General features: G+C 44.1%; 1 protein-coding gene across 3 annotated transcripts in view; it reads right to left on the minus strand.

Moving 5' to 3' along the window:
• The window catches only part of ddx47 (DEAD (Asp-Glu-Ala-Asp) box polypeptide 47), a 65,207-nt gene that overhangs the window by 19,858 nt on the left and 26,950 nt on the right, over positions 1–18,399 (minus strand). For all 3 annotated transcript variants that reach the window (XM_059953625.1, XM_059953622.1, XM_059953623.1), the window contains exons 4-11: positions 13,140–13,328; positions 11,855–11,926; positions 8,296–8,414; positions 5,195–5,266; positions 4,289–4,405; positions 3,568–3,714; positions 3,332–3,469; positions 877–947 (exon numbers count right to left, since the gene is read on the minus strand). In XM_059953625.1, the coding sequence (XP_059809608.1) occupies positions 877–947; positions 3,332–3,469; positions 3,568–3,714; positions 4,289–4,405; positions 5,195–5,266; positions 8,296–8,414; positions 11,855–11,926; positions 13,140–13,328 (925 nt within the window). The remainder of the gene's footprint in view (positions 1–876; positions 948–3,331; positions 3,470–3,567; positions 3,715–4,288; positions 4,406–5,194; positions 5,267–8,295; positions 8,415–11,854; positions 11,927–13,139; positions 13,329–18,399) is intronic.

Consider the following 18,399-nt stretch of genomic DNA (forward strand, 5'->3'; position numbering starts at 1 on the left):
CACCTTGTCGAATGCCCTACTGAAGTCCACGTAGATAACATCCACTGTCCTATCCACAATCTACTCATTATCTCATCAAAAAAATTTCAATTAAGTTTGTACGATACAACTTACCCCAAACCCATTATTCCTCATAATAGTTCTACCCCTAAAATGTTCTCCAATAGTTTCTCTACCACCAGTCTATAATTTCCTAAATAATCCCCATTGTCCTTCTCAAAGGAAACAGCACTGGCTACTCTCCAGCCAAACTCACAGTTATGATCACATGAAAAATCGAGGCATACAGTGAAATGTGTTGTTTGCGTTAACAACCAACACGCCCGAGGCCACAAATGTTGCCGCACATTCCAGCACCAACACAGCATGTCCACAATGTTCTGCAGAACACAAGCAGCAGCAACAACATCAAAACAGCACAGCAAAGTCCTTTTCCCACCTTCCCGACCTACCCACCCATTCACATACACAGAAAGGACCAACCCCAGGACAGGCTGCCAGACTGATAACTCATCTCTGGCCAGATAAGATATAAAGTTCTTTGTCAAGGCTTCAGTAATCTCCTCTCTTAAGCACAAGACAGATGCTGGAAATCCATAGCAAAAAAAACACACACAAACCTCCTTGATCTCAATATACCCTTGATTATTAGCATCTCTCTCTCGTTTTACGGCGCTTGGCACTCAGCTTACTGCTGCGTTACCGCCACCCTTAGCATATGCCACGTTCACCTTACTGGGTATTCCGCACTCCGAACACGCACTAGGTTTCGTGAAGACAGGTAATCTACGAGGGGCTGTCCTCTTCCCCAAAACTCCGTCTGGTCACTTCAGTAGCAAGTTGAATGAGTGCCACACCTCAACGAGCAAAACTTACTGGGTGACGAAGGTGATGGACTTCCCCGAGCGGCCGGCTCTGGCTGTGCGCCCCACCCGATGGATGTAATCCTGCAAGATAAAAATCAGGCTTGCGTTAAATTGGGGCGAACTGCGCAGCCGCACACACAGGAAACGTGACGAGCATCCGCAAGCTGCCTCGCAGAGGGGAGCGGGGCGAAGTGGGGAGGAAATCGGTAACAAAGCTACTCAATGCTTCTCGTAACCTCACGCACATCTGCTGTTTCTAAGCTCCCAGACACTGAAAGGATCAAGAGGGATGTGAGGGGGTAAGTTTTTTTTACTCAGAGAGTGGTGAATGCCTGGTATGATGGTGGAGGCAAATACATTAGAGGCTTTTCAGAGACATTTGGATAGGCACATGGATGTGAGGAAGGTGGAGGGATAAGGACGTGGTGCAGGTAGGAGGGATTAGTGTTTGGGTGTTTCTGATTTGCTTTTTAGCTGGTTCAGCCCATCATGGGGCAAATGGCCTTTTCCTGTGCTAAGTTCTACTGGGAAGGGTGGGACTACAACTAGAGGTCGTGGGTTAAGGGTGAAAGGTGAGAACTCGAAGGGGAACATGAGGGGAAATGTCTTCACTCAGAGGGTTGTGAGAGTGTGGAACGAGCATAGGTGGTGCAAGCGAGTCCGAGTTCAACATTTAAGAGAAGTTTAGACAGGGACATGGACGGTAGAGGTATGGAGGGCTATGGTCCCGGTGATGGTTGATGGAAGTAGGTGGTTTAAATAGTTTGGCATGGAGTAGATGGGCCAAAGGGATTGCTTCTGTGCTGTACTTCTCTATAACTCCAGTATCACATCCAAATCCCTACTGCCCAAAAACAACAAACAATGAGCAGGAGAACCTTTGGCTGATTCCTCACATTCAATGGTACTGCAGTTAATTGCAGAACACTGACTGAAGTCAGCTAACTCAGAACATTACCTAATGGGAGCTGATTAGCACTTATTCCATTGCCCTCAGTTTACCCTTCATATAGAACATAGAAGAGTTTAGCACACAAACAGGCCATTCGGCCCACAATGTTGTGCCAAAAGCAAATCAAGAACTTCCAAACACTAATTCCTCCTACCTACAACAACTGAGTAAAAGATGTACCCCTCATATCCCCCTGAAACTACCCCTTCTCACCATCACACGTGCCCTCTGATATTAGGCACTTCAACCCTGGGAAACAGATGCTCCCTGTCCATGCCTCTCATAATCTTGTAACTCCCTATCAGATCTCCCCTCAGCTCGGATCCAGCACTCCACAGAAAACGAGCCAGGTTTATCCAGCCTCTCGTGACAGTAAACCAGGCAGCACCCTGGTGAAACACTTCCGCACCCAAGCTTCAACATCCCTCCGAGAGTGGGGCAACCAGAACTGTACCCAATACTCCAGCTGTGGCCTCACCAGAGTTTTATAAAGATGCAACATATAAACCTGACTTTTGAACTGGACGTCTCAACTAATAAAACCGAGCATTCCATAAGCCTTCTTAACCACCTTATCAACCAGTGTAGCCACCTTCAAATATCCCAAGATCTCTCTACTCAGCAGCACTGCTAAGTATCTTGCCCTTAACCATGTACTGTCTCCATGCATTTGCAACACCTCACATTTATCTGATCAGCTAATGCACAGAGGTCCACATGTTCTATGAAGAAGTTATTTTCTGCATAAGTGACATAGACAAGACAGTAAGATACAAGAGCGGAATTAGGCCAATTGATTATGGCCGATCCATTTTCCTCTCAGTCCCATTCTCCTGTCTTCCTCCCTCCTCCTGAATCTTTCACACCTGACTAATGAACAACCTGTCAACCTCCCCCTTAAATACACCCAATGACCTGGCCCTCACAGCTGCCTATGGCAACAAAGTCCACAGATTCACCACCCTCCGGCTAAAGAAATTCCTCCTCATCTCCGTTCTAAATGGTCATTATTCTGAGCTTGTGCCCTCTGGTTCTAGACTCCCGCAATATCAAAAACATCCACTCCAGCCTGGCCAGTGGTTTCCAACCTGAGGTCCACAGAGCCCTTGATGAATGGTATTGGTTCATGGCTGGGAGCCTCTGATTTAGACCTTTCAAATTTCAACAGAGTTAGATCAAGAGGACAGACAGGAGACTTTATCCCAGGGTGGAAATTGCTATTACAAGGGGGCATAATTTTAAGATGACTGGAGGAAAGTATAGGAGAGATGTCAGAGGCAAGTATTTTTTTTTAAACACTGAGTGGCGAGTGATTGGAACGTGCTGTTGGCAGTGCTGATAGAGGAAGATACATTAGGGACGTTCAAGAGACTCTTAGGCATGTGGATGATAGAAGAATGGAGGGAAGGGTTAGATAGATTTTAGAATAGGTTAAAAGGTTGGTACAACATCATGGGCTGAAGGGCCTGGACTGTGCCATTGGTCCACATACAATGTTCTGTCCCAGGCTTACCTTAGAATGCGTGGGAATGTCGAAGTTTATAACCACATCCACATGAGGAATATCCAGGCCCCGGCTCGCCACATCCGTAGCTAGCAAGATCGACCGAGACTTGGCCTTGAACTTATTCAAAGCACCCAATCGTTTGTTCTGCAATTGATTTAATAAAAAAAAACGCCAAGGAAAGGATTTTAAACAGAATCACAAGACAAATTCGTCACTTGGAAGTGTAAAGAGCGTCAGCCCACCTGATTCAGCTGGCCATGCAAGGGAATGGCGGTAAATCCGAGATTGCGAAGGAGCAACGCTGTGCGCTGGGTATTGTTACACGTGCTGCAGAAGATGATGAAGGAATTCCCAGCAAGCTCATTGAGAATGTAAACCAGGTAACAATCCTAGCGGAAAACCAGACAAATCATGGAACTTCCCACCATGTGAGCTATTCGCTCAATCCAGAACACAGATCCAATTATTTTCTGTGGCCCATAGCTAATATTATTAATTGGAACATCAACATTTTCCTTTCAATTTCTGATTAAAAGTAAAATTTAGCTTTTTACTTCTCACATGTACATCCAAACATAGTGTAATTTGTCGTCTGCGCCAAGTTCGATGGGCCGGGGCAGTCCAGTAATGTCAACATGCATCTGGCACCAACACAGCAGGCCAACAACTCACTAACCCCGACCGGTACATCTTTGGAATGTGGAAGGAATCAGGACCACCCGAAGGAAACACACGGGATCATGGAGAAAACACGCAAATTACATACAAACAGTGGCAAGAATTGAATCTGGGTCACTGGCGCTGTAAGATGTTATGCTAGCCACTACGCTACAGTGCCATCCCAATTCCACTATGTAAAGTGGCAGACAAGCTCTAGAGGTATAAAATTTCCTTTGTCAGCATCCCACAAGCAGAAAACATCGGATCACTAAATCAGCGAAAGACTGTTTAAATGCGCGGTACCTTGAACTTGGAAGGAATAAATACGTAATATTGTTGCAGCTTCTCCACTGTCTGGTACTTGGTTGATACGGCACATTTCACCGGGTCTTTCAGGGCAGCTCGCTGGAGCTTCTGTACCTGATGAGGGGAGGGAGAGGTGGAGTGTGAGAAAGACACACGAGAGCAGACAGAAGCAGCTCCAGAAAGAAAAAAACACTGCAACTTTTAAAGATACTAATAATTGAACCAGGTTTCTTGTTGGTTCCGCTAGTTCTCCTTCGGAATGAGGTTTGTACATTAGCAGCTGTAGAGTTTTACTTAACCTCTCTCAGGCGACACCTACCCTCTCTATCACCACGAGCACTGAGGTCCTCCATCAGACGCATGCACACAGGTACATTAAATAAACCTGTTTCAGTACACCCCTCTGAGGAACTGCAGATATAAAAATTATCTTGAACCTATGTAACCTCTGGCTGAAAGAATTGGGATTGTATAGGAATTTTTGAACTGAAGTAAACTCTGTCTTCAGAGAGACATTTCAGAGATTGATAACATTGTACATTGTACTCTCGTTTGAGTAGGGGGAGGCGGGCTCACCGATAAGGACAGGAATGAACATCCATCTGTAATTAAGTCTCGACCTAGCGGACTCCCTTATCTGTAACTAAGTACTGCACAAACAGACTTGGCGTACCAGTTCAAATAACATCTTGCAGTAGTAATGTAAGGGGCTTACTATCTACAAATCTATCGCTGTAACCTGAGGGAGAAGGCCCACTTGTCAGGTGTCGGCAGTACTTACTTGCCCTCCCTTTGACGAATTGGTCCCAAACTCCTTTCAGGAGGGTGTGCAATAAACTGCAGTAACTATAAGAATCTGATCTCCAGTGTTTTATTCAAATTCAACTTTAACACCTCCCTTACCTTCTTAGTCATCGTAGCTGAGAACAGATAGGTTTTCCGCTCTCTGGGAATCACCTTGAGAATTTTATCAACCTACGGAAAAAAAATTATGGGTCAGAGAAACATAATAAGAAAGCGGACTTTACATTCAAAGGTCTATTCCCCACAATTAACAAGTCCTACATCACCCATTAAAAATACACTCAGTGGATAATTTCTAGGTGCCACTGTATGTTAACACAAGCATCTAATCAGCCAATCATGTGGCAGCAGCTCAATGCACTGATCTCCTGGTATTTTCACGCACAGCAGTCTCTACAGCAAGGGCTCCCATCCTGGGATTCACAGACCCTTCGGTTAATGGTAAGGCTCATTGGCATATAAAATGAAAGGTTGGGAATCCCCGTTCTAGAGTTTACAGAGACTAGTGAGAAGAATCAAAACACATCAGTGAGCAGCAGTTCTTCAGGCAAAAACCCCTGTTTAATGAGAGGTCAGAGGAGAATGGCAAGTCTGGCTCAAGCTGACAGGAAGATGACAGTAACTCAAATAACTCTGTGCACCAACTGCCTAGAGAAACAGTATTCCAACAAACAGTGGAATGAATATTAAACATTAGTCTAATCGCTTTCTGCAGCATCTATTGGCCAATGTACAGAATACAGGTTAATTCACCCAATGACACGACTCAATGCCACAGAATGTTTCCACAGGACAATGGCACCATCTATTGGCCAATGTACAGAATACAGGTTAATTCACCCAATGACACGACTCAATGCCACAGAATGTTTCCACAGGACAATGGCACCATCTACTGGCCAAAATACAGAATACAGGTTAATTCACCCAATGACACGACTCAATGCCACAGAATGTTTCCACAGGACAATGGCACCATCTACTGGCCAAAATACAGAATACAGGTTAATTCACCCAATGACACGACTCAATGCCACAGAATGTTTCCACTCTTGCTAGTTCAGGATCTCTTCAAGCAAATGACATGGGCACTAAAGGAAATATATTCTCTAGACTGGATAAGAATAAAAGGAGAACTCATCAAAACACACAATGTTTACTTAGGGCTTGACAAAGTGCACAAAAGGCACTTCCCTCAGACCAAGAGGCACTTCTCAGAGCAAGGGTTAGGATTAAGATGAAGAGAAAGTTCTTAGTCACGAAACTTCGGAACACTCTAGCCCAGATCACTGTGTAAGGTCTGTAACTGTGCTCGTTGGAGATAAAATACAAATTGATTCTGATCATTGAGAGAATCAAAGGATATAGAGATTGAGCTGGAAGATAATGGAGGCAGATCAGCTGTGGTCTGCAGATGGCACAGTAGGCCAGAAGGGCAGAATAGTCTTCTCTCTCTTTTAGGTAACAGTCTGCTGTCCCGACAAGCAACAACGTGTCCCAAATAAATGAAGGGAATCCCGGCTATTTTCTCCATTCAGTTTTATTGTTTACGAGTTGCCCCAAATAAGCGGCTTCCCAATTAAGCTGCACAAATAAGCTGATGGCCCAGTTAACTGGAATCCACTCTATATACGCAACTTGTACTTCTGGATTACCTTTCAAGACAGATAAATGAAACGAGTTTGGTGGGCACAACGGTCAGCACGGACCAGCTGGGCTAAAGGACCTGTTTCCATGCTGTCTTACTCTACGAGATTTTACAACTCTAGGATGCCCCAAAATATTTTCTAATGATGATGTTATCTATGAAACCAGCATGACAGGACAACAGCAAAGTTGCCCTCTCTGCTCTTTGGTCGAGGGGCGAGTCTGGTTTGGAGGAACAGGTTCTGCTTCTTAGGAGCAGGCATTGAAGATTATTGGAATTGAATGAACATTTGGGACTGCAGTGTAGCAGAGCTGACAGACCCGCTTCCCCAGAGCACCAGCAAGCCCGGTTCGATCGCAACCTCCGCTGCTGTGCAGAGATTGTACACACTTTACACAGGGACTGTGTCAGCTTCCCCCCCCACCACCACCCCCGGGGGCTCTGGTGTCCTCCCGCACATCAAACTGCTAGGCTCATTGGCCACTGCAAATTGCCTCTAGTGAGGAGGGCAAGGGATAGAATCTGAGAAGAGTTGGTGAGAACAAAATGGGTGCTTGACGCAGATGGGCCGATGGGCCTGCTTCTGTGTTCTATTCCTCTCCATTTGCTCTGCCATCCAGGCAGTGTTAATCAGTAAGCAGACCATCAGGACTCGAGCTCAAAACTCAAGAGGTTATGTTGCAAATTTATTAAACTCTGGTTAAGCTGCATCTGGAGCATTGTGTACAATTCCAGCTAGGAAGGATGCTGAGGCTTTGGAGAGGGTGCAGAAAAGGTTTACCAGGACGCTGCCTGCTTTGGAGAGCTTGTGCTATCACGAGAGGCTGGATAAACTCGAGTTGTTTTATCCGCAGCAGCGGAGGAAGAAGCGAGATATGATGGAGGTTTATAAGATTATAAGAGGCAAATATAGAATAGACAGGGAGCACCCCAGGGCTGAAGTGTCTAAAACCAGAAGGCATGCATTGAAGACGAGCGGGGTAGGTAGGATGCGAGGGTTAAGTTTTTTTACTCAGAGGGTGGTGGATGCTTGGTATGATGGTGGAAGCAACTACACTGGAGGCTTTTAAGAGGTGCTTAGATAGGCACATGAATATGAGGAAGGTGGAGGGATAGGGACATAGCGTAGGTAGGAGGGATTAGTTTTGATTTACTTTTATTTTTAAGCTATTTCAGCACAACACTGTGGGCTGAAGTACTTTTCGTGTTTTGTACTGGCCTATGTTCTATGAAACAGAAAGTCCCTGGTTAAAGCCCCACTCCGGCCTTGGGCAGCAATGAGGATATATACGTCATTGTCAGAGGTTTGACATTGCGACAAAGTTCTGTCTGCCTGATCCCAGTGTGCAATTCTGAACAATACAATGCCCTAGGGTACTTATACCTCAAACATCTTGATCACCTCAGTTATCACAGTACAGTCAGTGAGACTACACCATCAAACAAAACTCCTCAAAGTCCCGAAAGGTTCCAATTAAATCCTGCAGCATCAATCAAATGGAAATATCCCAGAAACAAATGAGGAAAGCATGAGAAATCCTTGTTCACATACTTCAACTTCAAAGTCCATGTTAAGGATTCTGTCAGCTTCATCCATCACCAGGTACTTGAGCGCTCGCAGATTAAAGCCCTTCGTATTCTGCAGGTGATCCATCAGGCGGCCTGGCGTGGCTGGAGGAGAGAGAGCAATTTTAGAAACAAATCATGGAAATGGCACAACAACACTGAAGCTCCCCGCCCTGAGGCCTCTCAATTCTCACTACTTCTACGTGGGAGTCACGGGTGACCATCGTGCAAGGCCACAGGGAGAAATTAACTCGGGCAGTATCTCTCTTCCACTTTAATGCACGAGGAGCACTTGATGGCTCCAGGCCTGTACTCGCTGGAGTTTAAAACAATGAGGGGGATCTCACTGAAACCTATCGAATATTGAAAGGCCGAGACAGAGTGGAGAGAATGGTTCCAGTAATAGGGGTTCTAGCACCAGAGGGTATAGCCTCAAAATAGGATGACCCTTTACAACAGAGATGAGGGGGAAATTTCTTCTGCCAGAGGGTGGTGAAATTCAGTGGAATTCATTGCTGTGAACGTCTGGAGAGGCCAAGTTATTGGGAACGTTTCAAGCAGAGGTTTCTGATTTGTGAGCTTTCAAAGGTTACGGCGAGAAGGTAGGAGAATGGGATGGAGAGAGATAATAAATCAGCCATGACGGAATGGCAGGGCAGACAAGACGGGCCAAATTATGCTCCTGTTGTCTATGGTCTTCTGCATTAAGTGCCTCCAGTTTAAAGAATGTGTTCTGATCTAGGAGTGAGGACTAATGCAGTAACTATTGCTGCTCTTACTGCAGAATCCAATATGCCATGTGGCCCCTATTCAAGATTTATGGCTGCATGAAATTGAGACCTTACCTAAGAGGGGAACACGGAAAAAATGAACCCCTTGCAAAACTTTGGCTATAGGTAACACATCAAAAACATTATAGCAATTTTTTTGCAGACCACATTATTGAAAACCAGATAGTGGACTTCCAAAATGGACAATGTTCGGAGCTCTGGCAAAGAAAGAGATGACCAGGTGCACAGAGGAAGAGTTTCAAGAACGTGCATAGAATCTCCTTGAAAAATGCTATAACCCTACAGACTCCCAGGAATTCCTGGCCCTTTCCCAAACAAATTGGGAAGAACCATTTGGGATGGTAATAAGAATTTTGAGTGCACGCACAGGGAGCTCAAGTACCTCAGTGGAAGGAATACACCAGCTCACAAATTATCCTTCAGCAACCGTGAAAGATTCTGCACACTGCTCTCTCAGATTCTTTAAAAGCCAGAGTGGAAGTGAGTCATCCATGATCCCCGGGGACTGGGAGAGGTAAATCTTAAGCACAGGAATACAGCCTTGTGCTAAATAGCTAAAAAAAAACCCTGATGCATAGTGAAGATTTGATTGACATCTAGCTGAAGGTACTGAAGCAAGAAAAGAGCAATTTTGTGTTGATCCAACTGTCCCGTGATTAGGCTAAGATTAAATCGTGGGATTGCAGGGAGGGGAGGGAGGGACGCACAGACGTACTGGAGGAACTCAGGCAGCAGAGGAATAAAGAGCCAACGTTTTGGGCCAAGAATTACAGGAAGGATATTAATAAGGTTGAAAGAGTGCAGAGAAGGTTTACAAAGATGTTGCTAGGACTTGAGAAACTGAGTTACAGAGAAAGGTTCAATAGGTTAGGACTTTATTCCTTGGAGTGTAGAAGGGTGAGGGGAGATTTGATAGAGGTATATAAAATTATGATGGGTATAGATAGTGAATGCAATCAGGCTTTTTTTACTGAGGCTAGGGGAGAAAAAAAAAGGACATGGGTTAAGGGTGAAGGGGGAAAGTTTAAAGGGAACATTAGGGGGGCTTCTTCACACAGAGAGTGGTGGGAGTGTGGAATGAGCTGCCAGATGAAATTGTAAATGCAGGCTCACTTTTAACATTTAAGAAAAACTTGAACAGATACATGGTGTATGGAGGGATATGGTCCAGGTGCAGATCAGTGGGACTAGGCAAAAAAGTGGTTCAGCACAGCCAAGAAGGGCCAAAAGGCCTGGTTCTGTGCTGTAATGTCCTATGCTTCTAAGACCCTTCATCGGGACTGGAAACGAAGGAGAGGAGGCCAGAATAAGACGGCAGGGAGGCAAAGGAGTACAAGCTGGCAGGTGATAGATGAGACCAGGGGACGTTGAAGTGAGAAGCTGGGAGGTGATAGGTGAAATAATTTAAGGGCTGAAGAAGAAAAAATCTTATAGGATTTTTGCACCATTTTTGCATTTTTCTCCTCGTTGCACCACAGGAGAAAGGGCAGTCACAAAGCAAGAGAAAATCTGCAGATGCTTGAAATCCAAGCAATACACAAAATGTTGGAGGAGCTCAGCAGGCCAGGCAGCATCTAGGGAAAAGAGTAAACAGTCGATGTCTCGGGCTGAGACCCTTCATCAGGACTTAGAGGGCAGTAATAGGCAGGGGAAGAGAAGGGGTAAGAGGGGAGCTAGAATGGGAGCGATCAATAAAGAAATATAGTTGCTGGGTTAAAGTCAATGCCTGGGTTGTTTGATCATGTGTAAAATCTAATCTGTAAAGGCCTTTACTTTGTATCTTTCATTCACACAAAATTTAAATGTAGCATTGTGGAGGATTTTGGCCAACTGAGTCAGGTAAATACCTTTGTGAGACTATAGAATTGTGTGTCTATATTGTTGAATGCCTAGATCAGCAGAGAATTGTGGTGCTACCCTTTTACCCTACTGCAATAAACACGAGGCCATGGGACTTAGTTGAGGAAGAAAATGCTGAATAAACTTTTAAAATATCTGAGTTGATAACACCCTGCACCTTTCTTTAATTAACAACATGCCGAGAGCTGATTCTAGTGCTTAACATAGCAATGTAAACAAGATGGAGACAGTGAAGGTCATAAATTGTAGGGAGGACCCTGTGGGCTGTCAAGTGTCTGATAACTAAACCTTATGTATGGTTTTCCTTCACCAGTCTGATACTGATATACAAAACAAACATTACTTTCGTGCTTCAATGACTTACTGCATCTCAGGTTTAATGAACCCTCCTCAAAGTGAAGACTCACCATTTTGGCCTGGGTTCTCAGCACACTTGCAATAATCTCTCTCAAGTTTCAAGGATGTTCTGACAACCTATCTGTGTGTTGTGGGTAGAAAAGAAACCGCCTCTGGCATTTTTGTTAGAATTGATGAAACACGCAGGATTGACTTTTTGAACCTTGGCTGTTGTAACTGTCTTTCTGTGTGCATTTGTAAAAAAAAGTGAGTCATTCTTCCCTTAATCGTGAATAAAGGTACTCTCTGGTCACTTTGAAGTCCGTGTACAATTTATTAGTGTCTAACTTTAATTGAAATGCCTTAACAAATTAATTTCCCTGACAGCGTCTCATCACATTGAAGTAGATTCTGCTAGTTTGAGACATAGAGACATTGGTCCTGACTCCTACAAAAAGACTTCATCAGGTGCCAAGGAATACCCAGAAGTTGGAGGTACAGCTGGCAGCATGTCAGTGTTTAGCAGAGGAGGGAGGACACAGGGATGCCAAAACTCACCTATGATAACATGTGGTTTCTTCGCCAAAGCAAGACTCTGTGACATCATATCAATTCCACCCACAATCACCGCTGCAAGGGAAAAGGCAGATTCATCAGATTAGGAAAAAAGGGGAGGTCCTCACCATAACACCACGTCCCAGCAAAACTATGAACCATTCTAGTATCTTGTAACCAAAGGCACGGATGATAACAGGCAATGCACAAAGCATGAAATGACCCAGCCACAAGGTGGCTTCACTACTGCATTCCAGTGGGGACGAAAGGCAAAGGACACCTCACATATTACACAACCTCTCCCCACTGAACGTCGACGGTTCCTCGGTAGAGATCGTTAAGAGCACCAAATTTCTTGGTGTTCACCTGGCAGAGTATCTCATCTGGTCCTTCGACACCAATCTCCATAGCAAAGAAAGCCCAGCAGCGTCTCTACTTTCTGCGAAGGCTGAGGAAAATCCATCTCCCACCCCCCCATCCTCATCACATTCTACGGGGGTTGCATTGAGAGCATCCTGAGCAACTACATCACTGCCTGATTCGGAAATTGCACCATCTTGGATCGGAAGACCCTGCAGCGGATAGTGAGGTCAGCTGAGAAGATCATTGGGGTCGCTCTTCCCACCATTACGGACATTTACGCTACACGCTGCATCCGCAAAGCAAACAGCATTATGAAGGACCCCATGCACCCCTCCTACAAACTCTTCTCCCTCCTGCCGTCTGGGAAAAGATACCGAAGCATTCGGGCTCTCACAACCAGACTATGCAACAGTTTCTTCCCCCAAGCTATCAGACTCCTCAATCCCCAGAGCCTGGACTGACACCTTACTGCCCTATTGTCTTGTTTATTATTTATTGTAATGCCTGTACTGTTTTGTGCACTTTATGCAGTCCTGGGCAGGTCTGTAGTCTGGTGTTTTTTTTGTGTAGTTCAGTCTAGTTTTTGTACTGTGTCATGTAACACCATGGTCCTGAAAACACATTGTCTCATTTTTACTATGCACTGTACCAGCAGTTATGGTTAAAATGACAATAAAAGTGACTTGACTTGAACCTCAATCTACACCAACTTGCTACCAATGCCTATACCTCACACCATCTATAAATTTTCTTTTCCCTCCAAGTCTACCACATCCCATCATAACCTTTCTCTCCCCCCCACTTCCCAACCAAACTCAACATTACACCTTTTTTTCCCACCCAAACTCAACATTACTCCTCCCTTCCCATCCAAACTCAACATCACTCCTTTCTTCCCATCCAAACTCTTTTCCCCACTACTAACCGGACTTCACTCCAATCGATGAACCCAGAGCCTCAAATTGCTCAGAGATCTGGAAGGCCAGCTCCCGGGTTGGCGTCAGGACAAGTGCGAAGAGGCGCTGAGGTTTCTCCAGCAGGGCTTGCAGAATCGGCAAAGCAAAGGCACCCGTCTTTCCAGAACCAGTCTCAGCCAGGCCAATAATGTCCCGCCCTGAAAGAGAGAAGGTGACGTGGTCAAATGCAGCCCATCTCAACACAAGCACAGTAAGAGTTGGGTACCCCAAAAATGCTGGGGTACATGCTTAGTGGTAAACTTCATTTCGCAGTGAGACACTGGTAAGTTTTATACTATGTTGGTGGCGAAGGCTCACAAAAATAGTTAGTGGATACAGTCAGGAAATCTGGCTCTTCCAATGCAAGCATGAGCTTTGAGGTTGACAGTCAGATCAGCACAACTCTGCCATAATTCAGTAACCTTAGGCTTTTGACTCAGAGAATCAGGCTTATCATCATTGACACATCATGAAGTCAGTCGTTTTACAGCAGCAGAACAATGCAATATATAAAATACTATAAATTACAATAAGAAGCATGCAGAAAGAGCGCAAAAATAGTGAGGTAGTGTTCATGGATTCATTGACGGAGATGGAAGAAGTTCTTCGTAAAACATTAAGTATATATCTTCGGGTTACTGATCTCCTCTTTGATGGTAGTTATGAGAAGAGAGCGTGTCCTGGATGGTGGGGGCCCTTAATGACAGAGACCATCTTTTTGAGATATCAACTTTTGAAGGTGTCCTTGATGACTAATACCCATGATGGAACTGACAGAGTTAAAAATCTCTGTGGTTTTTACTGATCCTGTACAGTGGCCTCTCCATACCAACAGTAATGGAACCATGTAGTGGTTAAGTGCATGGAAAAGCTGCCAGGGTTAGTGGTAGAGGCACAGATATTAATTTAAGAGACTCTGAGATAGACACATAGATGAAAGAAAAATGGAGGGTTATAGGGAAGGAAGAATTTGATTCATTTTGGAGTAGGTTAAAAGGTCGGAACAACACCATGGGCCAAAGGACCTGTACTGTGCTGTTCTATGCTACAGACAGGTGATTTTACTTCAACTATTATTGGAGTATAGAAGTTGCATTGTTTGCTGTGTAACCAAAACTATGTAGTCAGCTTTGAACTTGCTATTTGCTATGCATGTATCCAATTTAGTAGGAGAATGAAATCTTAAGAATGTAGAAGACAATGGTGTGTTAATGAGAGGCTAGCTAAGAGTTGTAGATTATGTAGTCAGCTTTGAACTTGCTATTTGCTATGCATGTATCCAATTTAGTAGGAGAATGAAATCTTAAGAATGTAGAAGACAATGTTGTGTTAATAAGAGGTAGCTAAGAGATGTAGAGTAGAACAGGATTAAGTCAATGGGTAGAAACAATAGTGGCGGATGTACTTGTGATACGCAACTATAGACCGACTGGATATGCTAATGCAACTAAACCAGGAGATTGCTATAAAAAATGCTATGTACAAGGATCGGTGGGCAATCAGCCACTAGCTCCGGGGTCGGCAACCTGCGGCTCTGGGAGCCGCATGCGACTCTTTCATCTCTGTGCTGCGGCTCCCTATGGCTTTGGAAAATAAATGATGAGTATTTAATTAAAATGTATTTTATGTTAGTTTTTCAAATGTAATTCTAAATTTGAAGATTATGGTGATCTTGTACAATCTAAATAAAACGTGTTTTTTGTCGCTATTAAGATACGTTCCCACGGCCAATGCCTGACACCCACCAGTGCGCGATTTCTTTAATTTTTCGATCCAAGGTAGGCTAAATATGGAGAATTCTAAAAAAAGAAAAGTGACTGAAGAAAACAGAACGTTTAATGACACGTGGGCAGATTCATTTGCTTTCACTGCTGATGAGACTGGTTTAACGGTATGCTTAATATGCAATGAGAAACTAGCAAACAACAAAAAGTCAAAAGTCGCAAGACATTTCCAGAATAAACACGCAGCCTTTGCTCAAAAATATCCGGATGGAGGCGAGAGAAAAAAAGCCGTTTCGGAACTGATGCGGAAGGTTGATCTGAGCAAAAATCATTTCAAGAAGTGGATGAAGTCTGGAAAATCAACTACATATGCTAGTTTTGTTGCCGCTCAGGAAATAGTCAGGCACGGGAAGCAGTTTACAGATGGCGAATATATAAAAGATCTTACATTAAGATTTCAGAACATCTATTCACTGACTTTTAAGAACAAGAGTGAAATTGTGCAGAAAATCAGGGATATGCCCCTCTCTGCAAAGACTGTCAAAGACAGAACCATAAAAATGGCAGAAGACATCAGAAGACAGTAAATTAAAGACATCAATTCAGCTGTGGCCTACTCGATTGCCTGTGACGAGTCTAAAGACAAAGGTGATATTGAACAAATAGCGCTGTTCTGCCGGTATGTAAGCTCTGCCGGGCCACAGGAAGAAATGATTGAGTTGATACCTCTAAAAGGCCAAACACGGGGGGGAGGACATCTGTGAGGATGTCTTGAATTGTTTAAGAGCCAAAGTAATAAAGACCACCCACCTGGTGTCAGTAGCTACTGATGGGGCACCAAGTATGACAGGAGCGCACAAGGGATTTATGGCTTTACTGCAGAAGTCGCTGGACAGAAAGCTGCTGACTTTTCACTGCATCTTGCACCAAGAGGCACTGTGCGGTCATACATTTCCTCTGGAATGCACAGAAGTAATGGATGTTGTCATTCAGATTGTCAATAAAATAATGGCAAAAAGTTTAAATCACTGTCAATTCCGTTTGTTACTGGACGAGCTGGAAAGCGCATATTCTGATCTCCTGCTGCACAACAAAGTCCGGTGGCTGTCCAGAGGGGAGGTGCTGAAACGCTTTGTCGCGTGTCTGGAAGAAGTGAAAACTTTCCTGGGCAGCAAAGGGCTCACCTTTCCTGAGCTGGAACAGCCAGAGTGGCTGGAAAAGCTACACTTCATGGTAGACATGACAGCGCACCTGAACACGCTGAACACAGCTCTTCAGGGGAAAGGACGCACAGCCCTGCACATGTTGGAGGATGTTTTGGCATTCCAGCGCAAGTTGACAGTGCTTGCCAGAGATTTACAGAAAGGCACATTGTCTCACTTCTCCAATTTGAGAGAGTTCAAACAAGCTCACGACATGATAAATTCGGAGTATTTACATTCTGCAATCATCACAATGCAAACATCGTTTGGGAAATGCTTCTGTGAGTTCAGAGAGGAAAAAAACACATTATCCTTCCCGATCACTCCCCTAAGCATCGATCCATCCCTACTGAATATGACTGCATTGGCAGGTGTGAGTCAACCTGATCTTGAGATGGAACTGGCCGACATAGCCGACAAAGACATATGGGTGTCCAAGTTTAGATGCTTGACAGCAGACCTTGAAGATGTTGCCCGTCAGAAGGCCGTTCTTGCTCAGAATCACAAATGGAGTGATATTGAAAACCTCCCCAAATCAGACAAACTAGTGTTCGAAACATGGATGCTATCCCCGACATTTATGTAAACATTAAAAAGTATGCGCTTGGAGTCCTGTCGATATGTATGTGTATACATACATATGTATGTGAGCAGTGTTCACCAACATGAACTTTATTAAAAACAAACATCACTCACGCCTCGCAGATGACAGCTTGCGATCCTGTGTAAAGATGAAGGTGACGTCATACAGCCCTGATGTGCAGACGCTGTGCGCTGAGGTCCAGGAGCAGAAATCCCATTAACCAAGTATGATAAATATTTTAATTGTCTATTATTTTACGTATATTCATATTTTTTCATTGTTCAGTGAAATAGTCCTTTTATTTTTCAGGTTGACAGCTGGCTGATGTTATTTTTGGTTTGCTGCTGGCGGACAATTTAAGTTTGGCGTTTTTCATAAATACAAAAAGGACTCAAATAGACATTAATTATTTTACTTAAAAGTAACCTTCAACCCAACGTCTTTTTTTCGGAGTTCAAAATGTTTTTGTCGCATGCAGAAATGTAATTACATTTTCTCTGCAGGAGTTCATCGATTTCATAAATGCAACACATTATAGTTTGTTTATACATAGCATAAAGGCAAAAAAAAATGTTGTATGTAGTGTTATTTCATTTTAAATGTCAGACGGGTTTTGTGGCTCCCAGTGTTTTCTTTTCTGTGGGAGACGGGTCCAAATGGCTCTTTCAGTGGTAAAGGTTGCCGACCCCTGCACTAGCTAAATGATTGTCTCAGCCTTGATTTGCAAATTAAAAGCTTAACCCTTCTTGAAGAATCTTCTGCATCTCCTGATCGTTTGTGGGGCACAAGAAACCACGACAAAATTGGCGACCGCGGCAGGACCGGAAAGAGTCCCGCGGAAAGGAAACGGCTGACTGGGGATGCTTCCCAGTCCTCTCGGGACCCCCACAAGGCTAACAGAATTAAGGGTGCACCCAAACAAAAGGTAAGCACTTTTTGGGACAATTTGGACTAAGAATTCTGTTGGTTTTGGGGATGTCTTGGAGTCTCAGAAGTGTGGAACCACTGCCGAAGGGTCTCTCCGGTCCAAAGAATCTGGCAGAATTGGGGGTTAACAGGAGGCTCAGAGGATTGATCAAGAACACTGCAGTGAGGGTAAGTACAAATAAGTTAAGAAGTTAACAAAAATTCCACGTGGTGTTGGTAAGTCCCTGTGGATACCGCTTCGTATGAAACAAAGGTCTGAGCGGGCAGGGAAAGGAAAAATAGAGAAAATCCTCGTGGATACTGCCTTAAGAGATAAGGGTCTGAATAGACGAGGTGCATAGAGAAAATCCTTCTGCATACCGCTTCGTATGAAACGAAGGTCTGAACGGGCAGGGAAAGGAAAATAGAGAAAATCCTCGTGGATACCGCCTTAAGAGATAAGGGTCTGAATAGATGAGGTGCAAAGGGTAAGTTCTGTGGATACCACTCTGAGTAGAGGTCTGTACGGGCAGAACAGAATAGGAAACAAGGAGAGTCCAATATATAGTTTAAAGCTCTGGTAGATAGACGATAGATTAGGCATAGAATTAGAGTAAATAATATTATCCTGTAAACGAACTGTGAATCTCTGAAATACCTTAAAAAGAACAACATGACAGGTAAAGGAACGGCAGTAGAGATTCTGAGCAAAAAAATCCCGGTAAATAAATATGAGATCACAAAAACTTCAGAAAAATGAGAAAAGAGAACCAAAAAACTGGTCACAAAATGGCCAAGAGAAGGAACGTTTATG

This window comes from Hypanus sabinus, chromosome 29 (assembly GCF_030144855.1).
Source record: "Hypanus sabinus isolate sHypSab1 chromosome 29, sHypSab1.hap1, whole genome shotgun sequence".
NCBI classification, from domain to species: Eukaryota; Metazoa; Chordata; class Chondrichthyes; order Myliobatiformes; family Dasyatidae; genus Hypanus; species Hypanus sabinus.